This window comes from Coturnix japonica, chromosome 7 (assembly GCF_001577835.2).
Source record: "Coturnix japonica isolate 7356 chromosome 7, Coturnix japonica 2.1, whole genome shotgun sequence".
NCBI classification, from domain to species: domain Eukaryota; kingdom Metazoa; phylum Chordata; class Aves; order Galliformes; family Phasianidae; genus Coturnix; species Coturnix japonica.
The window spans coordinates 28,955,283-28,969,726 of NC_029522.1; the positions used below are offsets into that span (position 1 = coordinate 28,955,283).

At 34.4% G+C, this 14,444-nt stretch overlaps 1 protein-coding gene across 8 annotated transcripts in view; it reads right to left on the reverse strand.

Moving 5' to 3' along the window:
- Nucleotides 1-1,336: 1,336 nt before the first annotated feature.
- LRP1B (LDL receptor related protein 1B) overlaps nt 1,337-14,444 on the reverse strand; it is a 547,576-nt gene continuing 534,468 nt past the window's right edge. For 5 of the 8 annotated variants that reach the window (XM_015869156.2, XM_015869155.2, XM_015869152.2 and 2 more), the window contains 5 exons: nt 11,359-11,435; nt 9,115-9,205; nt 7,361-7,505; nt 6,293-6,391; nt 1,337-3,821 (listed from right to left, as the gene is read on the reverse strand). In XM_015869156.2, the coding sequence (XP_015724642.1) occupies nt 3,681-3,821; nt 6,293-6,391; nt 7,361-7,505; nt 9,115-9,205; nt 11,359-11,435 (553 nt within the window). In that variant the 3' untranslated portion in view covers nt 1,337-3,680. Of the gene's footprint in view, nt 4,287-6,292; nt 6,392-7,360; nt 7,506-9,114; nt 9,206-11,358; nt 11,436-14,444 lie in introns of all 8 variants that reach the window. The other 3 variants (XM_015869153.2, XM_032445718.1, XM_015869154.2) reach the window with 3 other exon arrangements.

A 14,444-nucleotide genomic window follows, 5' to 3' on the forward strand; every position in this document is an offset into this window, starting at 1 on the left:
AAAATTCCAAGTGCCTCAATTCTATGCAGAGGTGCCCCAGGGCTATAGAGATGAGCTTCACCTTTTGTTTGCTTTTTTTTTCACATGAAAAATGTCTCTATTTTTAAAGCTGATTACCCAGAGGATGTTTTATTATCAACATGATTACCTTTTTAAATTATTTTCTTACCCTTCAGAAAGGAGTACGTATGAGAAGGAACTCAATTTTATTCTAACCCATTGTGCACTTCTATGTGAAGCATTTTCCGAAATGTATTTAAACCAATTTTTACTCCATGTGGCCTCACTATTTATGGTCACTGCCAGCCTGACACAAATAAGTTAAATGTTACGTTAGGACCTTATTCACAATCTCACTGATAGCTAATCAACTCAGAAATAAATTTTAAAGGTATTGTACTTCAGAGTTTTCCTTCTGTGAATATAAAAAATGATTGTTCAGTAAAGAGATTCAAAAATAAAAAACAAAATAAATATTTTTGAATGTATTTCCTGTTCTTACGTTATCTTAGTTGTACAGAATGACTATTCCATGTTGCACAAGTATAATCCAACCCAATTTGTAGTTTTGAATGTTTTCCTTTTTTTCCTCTGTAAAGCTTCTCCCTTTAGCAAAGCTTTTGGGAATGCAATTTGTAAAGGAGCACATCATGTTACCCTTCAAAGTTATTTATACTGTTTTCTTCTGTTCAACAAAAATGCGTGTAGTGAAAGTAAAGAGCAGTACTGTACACCCAGGAACCAGAAACCATTGCTTAGACATTGCCTAAGTATAAGAAAAAAACCAACAGTGTATTTTTCATGGTTAGATTTATCAGAAGGTCCATTTTTTTTTTTTCTTAATAATTTTAGCACCTGATACTTATTGAAACAATAAACTGCTTCATACTGCTAAGAAAAATAATTAGCATTGGGGAAAAATAATTGTAACTTTACAAATTCAGAGAAACGGTAACATACAAGCATTTCACATGAAATGCCAAGAGTATCTTCAGGAAAGCAACCACAGAAATATACAGGTTATTATTGATCAGGTTCTAAACTGTCCACCTTTCATCTCCTCATGTGGTTTGTGCAGATAAAGAACATGGGGATTTTGGGGCTCAAGGATTGTGAGAAACCACTTCTATGGAGAACTTCAGCAAAGTTAAAAATAAAAAATAAAAATAAAGAACAAAAACATCCACTGAGGATTATTACAGTGCATAACTGAAAGATCTTTAAGGCATGGCAGTGATAGAACAAAATATCACCATCAAAATTTTGCCTATAAGGTAAAGATCAGATTCTGATCTAATATCCAATATCTAATAACTACACTGACATCAACTGCGTGTTTCTAAGAAAATAAATAGATTTAATTTTTTAATATTAATTTACATTTAAGCTACTGCAAACAAAAATGTCCCAATGAAAGAAGACATGAGACATCACAGTAAATGAAGCTCACCAGATTCGTGTGTTTATGATTTCAAACTCATGTTACCTGCACAGCCACTGGTTAAAATGTATTTCTGCCTGAGTACTGAAGATACGAGGTTGTCTCTGCCAGAAAATAAATATTTCTGAGAAGAAAAACTGCTTACATCCCATAAAAAATACAGTTAGGTTAAAACTGAGGGCCAGATCCTATCTGATGGTTCAACAGAATGAAGGCAGAACCCGTGCAGTCATAGCTCTACGGTATGAAACCATTCAGTACCTCTGTAGAAAACAAAATAGCTTTAAAATTCTATTGACAGAATATACAGCCATACACCTGTTATCCAAATGTGCAGAGGTGTGAAAACATTCAAATAGAAGTTGTATAAAAAGCAAAAATTGTCATAAAAAAATTAAATTCGTCATTTGTACAAAGCAAGGTTCCTTTCCTTCCATTTCTTTTCCTTTACTTTTCACTCTTATCCTAAATTTAAAAATTAGTCAACACACTGAATTAAGTATGTAATTTTCATTTAAATAAGCCAGTCAACAATTTTCTTTTTTATAAAGTATTTAACACTTCATTGTAGAAACATAGGCAAAATGACTATTATAACCAAAATGAAAAATACTGTTCCATCTAAAAAAATGTACTTAAACAAGAACCTGAAAAAGTTTATGATATGCATAACATTGTTCAAGCAAAATTGCACTAGTATTACATAAATCAGGAGTTTTATAAAGGCCCCAGTATGGCAAAGTTTAGAAATAGGTAGTATGCATGCACAATAGTACAACAAAAATCTCTTATAAAACAGCAGTTATTTTTGTAATGCTTGTACAAAGGGAAGAAAGAGCAACCACAAACATATTTAATCTGTTAGGTTAATATATTATGATAACTAAAAGTCAGTCACGTTTAGCAGAGGAAGGAAGAATCCTCCACTGTATATGTATGAATCAGTCTTTTGTGCCTTTAAAGTTATGTATAAAATACTTTGATTCAGTTCAAACCTGAAAGACATTGTATTCTTTATTTTCATGAAAATTAAAAAAGTTGAACCAGATCTTTCTTCTTAGCAACAACAGAAAACAAACCAGGTCAGAGCAAGTGCTGGAAACCAATACTGAAAACTACTCCAGATAGCTGGATTGCAATATCGAACCCAGATTATTGAAACTCAGACTTAGGTAAGGTTTAACTACTGTGTAACTAGGTTACAGTTTATCTTATCAATATCACAGTTCATTTTCATTTAAAGAAACTGCAGTTTTTTGGATTTCTTAATATCTCTAAGCAAGTGTGACTACTTTTGTGACGGTCAAAACCAAATGCTGTGACTGAGTGTGTGTGCTTAAGGTGTTTTTCTGTGGTACATGTTTTCATGTGGTACATGTCTGGGGAGTTATTAATCCATAAGTAATGTGAGTGATTAAGTGAATAAACATATAATGCATGTGTAGGCAATGCCCTCTTGTGCTCTAGGGTGGCTACTGTACTACAGGACTGTTGGAGTTCATATGCTTTGTCCCACAGCAAGTAAGGTTTCAGCTTCCAAGATATACCATTACTATGTTCTATAAGGTTTTAATAAATACAAAGCTTGTTTACATGGTATATATGTTTAGTATATCATGTACAGTCACTGAATTTCTGAAACATAATCATCGTGTTCATGCAGATCATTAGATGTTTCATTTCTATAGTCTTGCTTACTTCTTGGCAACCTAAAGCTAATTTAAAAGCAAATTATGTTGGTTTGTGAAAAGTTATCTAGTTTCATCAGGATCTGAAGAGAAATTCTAATGGGCACAAAGAAGAGAGTAGACCATTCAATCATTCTTTCACCATTTAAAATAAACAAAATTACACACTGTACTACAGCTTCCAGACTACATAATGAAAAAGTGCAAATACCATCTTCATTGATTAAGTAGAACCAAAAAAGTTCATAGAAAATAGATTGCTCATTTTCACGCTACAAACGAATATGTTGTTTGCAATTTTAACAAATTTAAAGGTGTGTTATTTCAGCAGCATTGTTGTAAATTGTACTGTAGTGCAGTTTCTTTATCATAAAAATACCTTACAAATGGTCAGTCAAAAGTCATCAGCAAAAGAAAAACTCAGAAAACAATCAACAGAACAAAAAAACAGAGGTAATGCTGATGCCAAAACAATTATAATACTGTTGGTACATAGAAAAGTAATCATTATATTTTATACATTTATACAGAGTATAAAAGGTAACAGCAGATTATGCCACAGTCTCCCTTATCCCAATATCTATTTTCTTTGGAAGGAGTTCTCTTCTTTCATCAACGCTTGCTAAGGAGTTTCGACAGTTTTGTCCATCCATGTATAACTTTGCATATACTGGATTGGAGTAATTTGTTGGCTGCAGAGAAATTAAGCATATATTAGATCAGACAGATTAAACCAAAATAAACATTGATGGAAATGGAAATGGTGTGGCTAAAGCTAGAACAAGTACACACAAAATATAATTGGACATATTTAATAGATACCTGGTTTTCTGCAAAAAATGAGTTAATTATTTAGTTAAAATTAAATTTGTGATATGAGACATGCTATTAAAATAATCAATGGCATGACATGCAGCATTTTATGATATTAAAACTGTAACAGAAATGACCAAAACAAAAAACCTTGAAAAATGTCTCTGAAGTTCACTTGTCCACCTTATTACACTAGAAGATTTCAGAATAGATATGTTATAGAGAAGGTGCACTGTGAGACCATGTGACAAGTTTAACAGTAGAAAACTGCAACCAACAGTTTCCATGTATTACCTGTTCTAAGACATCAGCATCCCATCAATAGCTGACCATGTTTTCGAATTCTGTGGCCCAAATATACAACATGATTTGACCAAAAATTCAATACTTTCGTAATGTAAATTAAACTTGCTTTAAAAATAAACCAGCGTTACTGTTAACATATCATCTCATAACAAATTGAGAAGCATTTTCTCAACAAGTTTGGTATCCTGGATTCTAATGACAAATCTATTGAAATGAGTGGTACTTCATTACAGGACAAGTCCATTTTTAAATCGTGAAAGCATTTGAGTATATGAGAAATATCCTACATTCGACAGTATAAAAGGATGCGTAAAATGGATGAAACTCATGCCCTTACCACTAATGCTATTGCAAAAGCACCTTCCAAGATTTATACTACAAATGTCTCAATTTCCACATACTTTGTGCTTTTATAGTCTCCTAGAAGATCTTTGCTACCCAACCAGATATTCAGCTTTTTACCTCTAATAACTGGAAAGTGCAGTTTACCATCAAAATATTCCTCTAAATTATAAATAATTAAACAACACAGCTTTTCTTATACAAATACTATGAATGGAAGAATAGTGAGACAGAAAATCAGGTAAATTATATATTTTGTATAAGTAAGAAGTGGCTAGATTTTAAATAACCCAAACAGAAGTGGGTAGATTATTCAGTAAGCTGAACACAAGCTGGGTAACAAATGAATATAAAGTTTAGAATCTTAACTCATCTTCTCCCTACTGATCAATACTTTTTCTGAACCCAGAGTTAAGATTTTCTTTAGGCTGGGTGAATAAAGCGGCTGTTCCTTGGGGTTAGCTAAAGGCTGCCTGTTCCATCTATTGCAGGTGACAAAAGGACTGCCTGGTGCTTTATTCTTTCTTAGAATTGAAGAAGAAAAAAAGGTTTGGAAAAACAAGTTATTCTTCTGTAGTATTGGAACACAAATTTATGATATCTGTTGCAGCAAGTTATGTTCTCAGTTGTACTTGCCTATTCCTGTTGAATCTGAACCTTCATATTTTTCATTACACTTATCATAAGAAATTTAGTTATATGCCAATTCATGGGATTTTTTATGTCATTAATCATCACTGTTAAGAACGATAGCTACAACAGTACAAAGATTCTTGGCTTTTATACACTGTCTTACCAAGTTACTTCCTATAGAATAGTGGGCTCTATCTCATTATATACTCTGATTGGGTCCTCAAGAAGTACAGTGAGGTACAGAATGTTACTGGAGTGAGTTGACTAGCAGAAAACTGTTGATGCTGGATAAAGGCATTTATTCTAGCTCATCAATGGTTCTGTGGCCCATCAGAAACATCACACCCTTTACAAATAGTTACATTTTTGAATAGTAAAGAATGTACTACGGTCATGCAATGCAAATGGCACAAAAGACGAATATATTTACTGAGGCACATGAAAACGAATATACTGATGTTCCTTTTTAGAATTTTAAACTTTAATGTTTGCAAACATTGAATGCCTGATGAATTGTAGGTACAGTGCTGGTATTTTAAGCTGCTGTCAGATTTTTGTCTAAAAATTACTGAAAGCCAAACAATAAAAGATGTAGTGCAAGTATTAAAGGAAATTGTTCACTTATTGCGTACCAAATTCCTCTAAAATGAGAAAACTTTTTTTTCTGTTTACGTGGGAAGTTCTTTCAAGCTTGATAAACTTCACTACATGTCTATAATTGCATATAAGTTGAAAATATATCAATACATATATAGCTGTGAATGCTATAGTAACCTTATATAATGTTATGAAAAGCTATCTCCTTGCTTACTGGCTGTGCATGCCTTTCTAAAGACACATTTGCAGTTTTGGATGATGTTAAACATGATAGGCACAGATTTAATTTTATATGCTTTATGCTTTATATACGTCAAAATGTAAACATCTACCTTCCTGCCATTCTTGTTGTTAAAACTCAAAAACAAAATTAAAAACAAATAGAAAATGCCTATACTCTAAAATGACAGACAACCTTTCTTTAGCAAGGGGTTGTGATGGAATGAAATGGATTTGAATCATCATTTCTCACCCCTGTTGATAGTGGTCCTTTCAAGTCAGAGTTTAGGTAGATTGATGGAGCTGTGTGGGGAAGCTTGAATGCAGTGGGCCCTCCCCCTATGTATCTGGCCTGTATAAACAGAAAATTTTAGTTTCTGTGCTAATCGAGCATTTTCCATGTGTACTTATCATCACTGTTAAATAAACAGTGTACTGATTGAAACCATTATTTCAGGAGTTATGTATAGTTAAAAAAAGAAAGAAAAATAATCTCATAACAGGCATTTTTCAGCTTGAGAAATTGTTGCATTCAGTAGCAGAATAGAATTCAGAAGTCTTTTTCTTTTCCCCCCTCCATGAAGGATTAGGGCATTGCTTCAGTTACTCATCCTCCAGGGAGTAACTCCATTTTCAGCTTACCTCTTGTATTCTGCACACTGACTATGTGATTCAGCGATGACATTCCTAGAGCTAACAGTAATCCGGTTATTGCTTTGTCAGAAATGCCACAGAACGATGGCTGCCCTTTGGTGTATGTCTGATTACAGAGCTCTAGGAAAGATATCAAAGCATTACCCTGTTCATCCCATGTCACATCACTGAGGATGTTCAGTCACTGAGGAGTGGTGCTGTAGAAATGACAGCATCTTTTACAAAAAAAAAATAAATGGTAATACAAGTTTTGTGTAAACATTTTACCTATCCAGCCAGGATTCTGAATTCTTTACGCTTTTAAAAATTGGTGTAAAAGTAGTTAAATCTCCTAAGTATAAATACACTCTTTCACACTTCAAAATCTAGACTGTATAATAATATACCTCCCAGTCAGTATTAATTCCATGACAAAAAACTCATTTTACCCAACTCTGTTTTGGTAAAATGCAGGCACTAGTAAATAATGTCCATTAGAAATCATCAGACTGAAAAACAAATGTTAACATACACAAAGTCTTTTTTTTCTAATTAAATCTAACTTGTCTTTATTTGTAATTAAATCGAACTATCATTGTTTTGTTTCTATTAATTGCATTCAAAGCCAATACCTTGTAGGACAAAAAAGTAAGTAGCATACTGGCCAGTAGAAAAAGAAAAAAATTACCTTTTCTGCATTTACAGTAAAATCAGAGGCTAAAAGACCACCTTCGCTGTGATCATGGCCCACCTCATACATGTTATATGATGGATTGCCAATTTCAACATTGATTCCTCCATTGATAATGGGTTGCCGTCTTATAGTTTTTGTCCTGTAATGCAGAAACACAAGAAATAAACTACAAATTATTTCTTGGATATTTTCCCCTGGAACAGTACAAGTTTTATTTATCTTATGTATTATAAGGAACAACAGGATGAAAAGCATTTCCTGTAGAAACTCAGAAAATCCTTGCAATTTTCAAACTAAGTAGCAATCTGAGTATACATGTAGATCTCATATAGGCTGGAATTGTATATAGGCTTTTTATTGTATTTCTCATTTTGACTGAAGTGGTATGGATGCACTCACATTCCTTACAACCCTGACTTTCCCCCACCATTCCCAGATTTCCCTCACTTCCTGAAGAAAGCCTTGTAAATATAATGCAGGTTCTTTGCAGCAATCAGGATGGAGCAAATATGAGTAATCTCCTCATTCATTCATTTCAATTTCATTTCAAACCAGCTATTCCAACTCAGACAGTCATAATCTATGGACAAGCAAATGATTTCATTGTGATGCATTAAAACTGTAAGGCTTCTCATAGTTCCAATTTGTATCCTCTGCCAGTAGTTATTGGAAAGTTGCAGTTCAACAGGAATACTTTCCTCAGTTTAGTAAAGCAGTCTTATTTTTAACCTTGAGTCTGTTATCAGTAAATATAAGAAATGGAGACAATAATAGGGAAGTCACACTGAATATGATAATGGTCAGGTCCTCTTGCTTTAATGCTAAAGATGCCATTAATAGCTGAAATCTAATATAGAACTGTATTTTTCAGAAATGGCATGGAAAAACATCTCCTAAGAAACACTGCCTACCTGTAGAGTACAAGTGTTGAGCATCTGAACCTATTTTCATACTTTATAGTCTTTGAAGAGATTTTTAAAAAAGATTACATTTTAAAATATCTGAGAAAAAGACACATTACTGAGTTCCCCCGTTACTTTACTGATTAACTTCTTCCATTGAAGTAGTTTACTGTTTACAGTTCAGCAACTCATTTTAAGGATTTGGCTATCAGTAAATTGGCTCTGTAGCATCTGACATCTATAGAACCTCTCAGGGTCAACATTAATAACAGTATGGACAGAGGTGTATTACACTGGCTTTTCAAATAGAAGAAACATTTTTCTTCTTTCTTTCTTTATGTACTGAATTTCAGTGAGGATGACAGGGATTGGGACTCTACAGTAGGTACATCGTTTACAACTTCGCTAACGCAAAATCAGAAAGGGCTAATCAATGTAAGTAAATCAGTGTGAACTATGATTAGAAACCGGAAGTTCTGCACGAGCTCTCTCTGCAAGTATTTATAGATGTTAACAACATTTCTTAATTACATTGCTCCGAAGAAATACATTAATTCTGCTTATGAAGCTCAGTAAGTCTCTTGATAAAATTATTAATCCTTATACAGTCTTGGCAGAATTAAGCAATCTTGACAAGACCTATACCTTATTTACTATATGCAGAACATGAAGATATGAAATAGCAATTGTTCCAATTAGAACCAAAATGCAACTAACACTGAATCCAGAAACTGTTCTATTTTAAATAAATAAATCACTCAAAACTGTAGACCTTTGGTATAAAAAATTTGCATAACTTTAAGAGATTTAGCTTATTATTCCATACATAAGTACAGAATTACTCACCTTCGTTTTCTTTTGCAGAGGAACAGTCCAATTACCAAAGTTGTGATCAAAGTCACCAGTAAAACAAGAGGAACAATAATTGCGATGCTCCCTAAAATAGCAAAAGGAAATATCTTTGAATCCTCACAGTCATTGCTTTTTTAACAGCTGTAACATAGTTAAATTAAAAAAAAAAAAGCATAAATTCCCTCAACAAAAAATGAAATTTCCTGTGTTGAGCTTCATCAATATGAAATTTGAATGTTGCCCAATGAAAAAATATCATCACAGATGGTGTGATGCATTTTTGTCACCACACACACCTCTTCTAAACCCTGCCCCTCTTTGCAGGGATTACATGTGAAGGTGTATGGAACTGCTGAGCACTTTGGACTTAAGAACTACAGTAGCTGATTCCAACTGCCCCTCCATCATCCTTAGTATTATATTTAAGTCACACAACTATTAATTTAAAATATTCAGTAAGTATGGATCTGATTGAAGACCTGATTTGGTGGGTGGCAAGCCTGCTCACAGCAGGGGGTTTGAATTGGATGAACTTAAGGTCCCTTCCAACCAATGCAATTCTGTAATTCAATGAATAATTCAACAGCTAGCATTTATATCAATGTCTTGGCTTTTTATTTGTGGGAAATGTGAAGAATAATAAGCAATATTCATTTTTGGATAGCTGGCACATTCCAGTCTTTTTCTGCATTCTACTTGAGCGCCAATAATGTTGCAACACTGATTTAAGCAATCAGGACAACTACAGTAAGTGCTTAATGTAGCAGAAAAATAGTGCACAGATCAGACAGTGATGTTAAAGGAGAGGAGGAAACAGAGAAGAGTATTACCTGGATGTTATTTTGGCATATAACTTAACTGAGATAAGACCTGCAAAAATAAGGTCAGGAGTGGTACCCTTTGAAGCCTTCCTTAGCTCTCATATAAGTATCTAGCACTAAAGAAATATATGTAACAAATACTTTTAGTCTGCACTTGCAGCTACAGGTCTTTAGTATAAACCAATGTGGAATAAAATGCATTTCTTTTAATATCATAGCCTTTAAAATACTTAATTTGGAAAATGAAAATACAGCTCATTGTTTCACCGTTAGATCAGTGGATTCATTCCACACAAGCTGTTGACAGCCTCTGCTCTACAAGAAATGCAGTCTAAATAAAGAACTGCAAAAAAGAGTCCTTGAATTCTACCTACAGGCTTATTGAAAGTCAGATTCTCAGAGGCTCACAGTAAAGCAAGCAGTATTGAACAAAAACCTGAAGCATCCTTAATCCCCTTCAGCTTAGGAAGATTCAGCTTGTAAAGGACATTACAACAATTGCTATTTTAAGATAACATTTGTGGAAAGAAATGGGTGAAGGAAAGTGAATGTGGGAGGAAAAAGAATTTGATAAATTTACAACAACAACAAAAAAATGCCCAGCCTTCCAAGCTGCCTGGGGACCACAGTGCAGCCTGGGGTCTAGCAGCAGGCACAAGATGAACACCTGCTTCCTAAATCATAGCAGGTATTCCCTCAATACTAAACACAGATGTAGGTTTTTTGCCTGTTTTCAGCTTGTAAGTTTTATGTCACTTGTCTGGATTGCTAGGAAGATTTTATCTAAGGATCAAGCTGACCTGAATAGTGGGTAATTCATTCCCCCCACTCCTCTTGGGTTAAATGTGACTGAGATATACAGCAGGGTACCATCAGCATACTCAATGCACTGCAGGGAACCTTGTCCAGTTTAAACAGCCAATGCTGCAGCAACACCATTCTTTTATGCTTACAGGTATGCTTGAAAAAAAAATATGACAGGAACTGCTCATATTGTCAGGATGATTTTCACAGTAGGTAAAATTCAAAGCTCTGCAGACAGCCAATGCAAAAGTTACGAACTGCTTACAACTCTATTTTTGATGCCTTCAGTGGGACTCAGATGGTCAGAGGTCTTGTACTAGTTCCCTGCACAGCAGTGATATCGCTGAGTACTTGTCACTTGATACACTTGAAGAAGAGTGCAGGCTAGCCTTGAAGCAGTGAGCATGTAGTGCATGGCATGGATCCAAACTATATTATGGAACACTGAATGCCAATCAAAACACTGAAAAAATTCCTTGATTTTCCCCCTCTTGCATTTAATACAGATAACCAGTACATATTTCACAGAGTTTTATTCTAAATCATTCATCAGGTTAAACTGTCTAAACTGACTAAAACAGGAGAGGTGGTAGCTGTTATTTGAAGTACTTACTTGTACTGATATTGTCAGACTTGCTGCTTTTGGGAGCTGGCCTCTCACACTGTGTGCCTGACCAGTTGGCTGAGCATCTAAAAGATCCAATTAAGATGGTAGAATTAATTAGACATCAGCTGTTAACACACTAACCTATTAAAGAGACCACCAGCATCTTCTAAAGAGATGCACACATAACTGCAATTCTACAAAAATCAACAAGCAACATGGAAAGGAGTTATTAGTACTCTGCCATGGTGCTTACAACATCTAGAGTGGAGGTTTAGCTCAAAACTACAGCTTCAATTCCTATTACTATCACCGCAATTTGATTCCAGAGTCCTTTTCTAAAATTATTAGATAATAAAACGATAACCAATGGTGTATTAATGTATCTTATACCAATTACAACTATGCAATAATGATGGAGAATGTGAGCTGGATCTGTGCATAGCCAGCTTAGTCTAGCAAGGTTTATTTGTATTACTGTTTTAGGGTCAACTTTAATCTAGAAGCTCTAACAATTCCAAATAGCATATCTGGCTGGTTATAGGTGATTACATGCACCCAGTAACTTCCAGTATCTGCACTCATTGCCTCTTCCCAGGGTGCTGCTGTTGCCCATTGCATTGAATATTGAAAGGTTTACCACAGAATAATTCTCAAAGACTGTAATAATTTACTTGCACAATTAAGACCAATCATTGAGTGATATTCACAGGTTTAGTGAAGCTGTTTTCCTTCTTGCATTTGAATTCATTCCCAAAAATTCTATAAATTAACACTTCATACTTTAAAATTTTTAGCCATATAAGTAATGCATATTAACAGAAATATATACATGTAAATGTGCATGAGTTAAAGCACAAAAAGCTATGGATCTGAAGGGACAGGAGTATCTCTGCTGGCTTCAAAGGTCCTTGAATACTGCTAATGTTAAGGATATAAGCTTTGTGAGCCAGGTGTTGGATGAGCACAAAGATATTCTGCTGTAATTTCCTTGTGTGAATAACAATATGCAAATATTTCTTCAGTTAAGAAGTTGCTCCCTATGCACATAAAAAAAACAACCCAGCACACAAGGAGTCCATGCACACAGTCTCAGCAAATCCATCAGGAACTGAAACAAACACCTGAATGAAATCCAATTGCTTATTCATCCGGCTGTAAGCATGATTAGGTTTACTACAGAACCTGAAACTCTCCTTGTGGAGACAGCAGGAAGCAGTCACTTTTCATCTGCCACAGTTGCATGCTGCAAAGCGACTCATATTTTTCTAAGTATTATTGTATTATTTATGAATTTCAACATGAGCTGTCTTCAGGAAAATGCAGTAGAGCATTACTTTGCATGCAGTTCTAAGAACAATTGTTATCTAATACCTTTCTAAGGATTAAACAAATTGCCAAGTTTGGATCTGGACATGCACAACGAGTAACATTGTTCTGTGATACAAAAAGGTTTGGAAAGGTACAAAACATTCCAGATAAGTATTGTGGAATTGTTACAGAAGAGTCCTAGCCAGCTTTGCTAGTGATGCTTCTCATCCTCCTCTGTCTTTGCAGATCACAGCAGAAGAAAGGCTACTTGCTCTTAAGCTTCCTTGAACACAATTCAGCATTCAGACAAATCCCTTTACTGGGTTTCATATTAAGTCTTAATGGTCTTTGGATCGAATTTCTTATTGTTTTCTTTTCTTAGTAGGATATCTTAGACACTTAGCTCAAACTCCACAGAGATAAACAATGCACAGATGGTTGTTCAAAACCATGCTCATTAATTGATCGTTGGTTCAAAAATGTTCCTATATAGATTACTTACATTATGATTTAGCAAGTCCTTTTACTTATTGAATTAGAAAACATCCTTAATTTTCTTCCCAGTGAATAAAATCTCGCAGTTGCCACTTAATTACAGAAAATATGTTTTACAATAATATATTGTAAAACTGAAGGCAGTTGACATTCTCACTGCAGATCATCACCATTTCAGCTCATTCCAAGTCACAAAGAACACATGATTTCAGTATTTTAAAGGACACGTCTGTTCCATTTCTTTTATAGGTCCTATCAAATGGAAGAAATTACACTGATAGCTTATCTTACTAAAATATTATTTAATATCTAAAGAACTTTTTTTTTTTTTTTTCCCCTCTACAAAAGTTTCACTTACAGCTGCAAAGAAAAAACCTCCATTCCCGTGGAGATACACCATAAATCTTTATAGTTATTTTATTCTATATGGAATCTAACTGTTGGTATGTGACAACCATGAAATAAAGTCTTTAAATTTCTCACTAGAGTTTTTGCATTATTGCTTTTGGAAATTCAGCTCACGTGATCAAAACTTGTTAAATGAGATGATTTTCTCACAATGCTTCACTATGGAAAGGGAAATAACTCCTTAAGAGTTAGACATACCTTGACTTTAAACCTAAATTTTTCAACTAAAATTCTGCTCTACAAGAGAATAATTACTGCAAACCTCCCTTAAAAACCTGAGAAGAATTTAAGATAGTGAGAGAGAAGACTCACCACTGAAATACACAAGTATAAGCCTATGAGAAAATTGTGCATACTGTAGATGCTCCTCAGAATCTTACAACAGATTTAACATCACAATAGCTGGCAAAGAAAGAAATCCTACAACTCTCTATATAGCAAACAGAGGATCAAATTAAGGAGGAAGGTAGTTCTTTATGTATCTTGGCATTTTAATTGCAAAAGCCGGCAATATTGAAACACTTCTGATACATTTAATAAGAGTCTCATAAAATCATGACAGCTAGTTGCCACTTCAATTTCATTTTCCAAATGCTTGCTGTCACCTATAAATTTCAATGGGGCTGAAGCTGACAGGATGGCAATCATTTTCTTCCTCCGTAGAGGTAAAATGATTGCACCTTGGGGCCCAGGAAGATAGTAAAGAATCTTGTTGGGCAGAACAGAAAAAAAGAAATAAAGTCCAGGGGAAAAAGCACGTTGCTAGGAAGGGAATGTGATACAGAGAATTAGCCAGAAGGAGGCACATGAATAAAGATAGAGATGGGACACAGATGATGGTTAATGCGGGAACATGAGAGAAACAAGCTGTTCTTAACTCT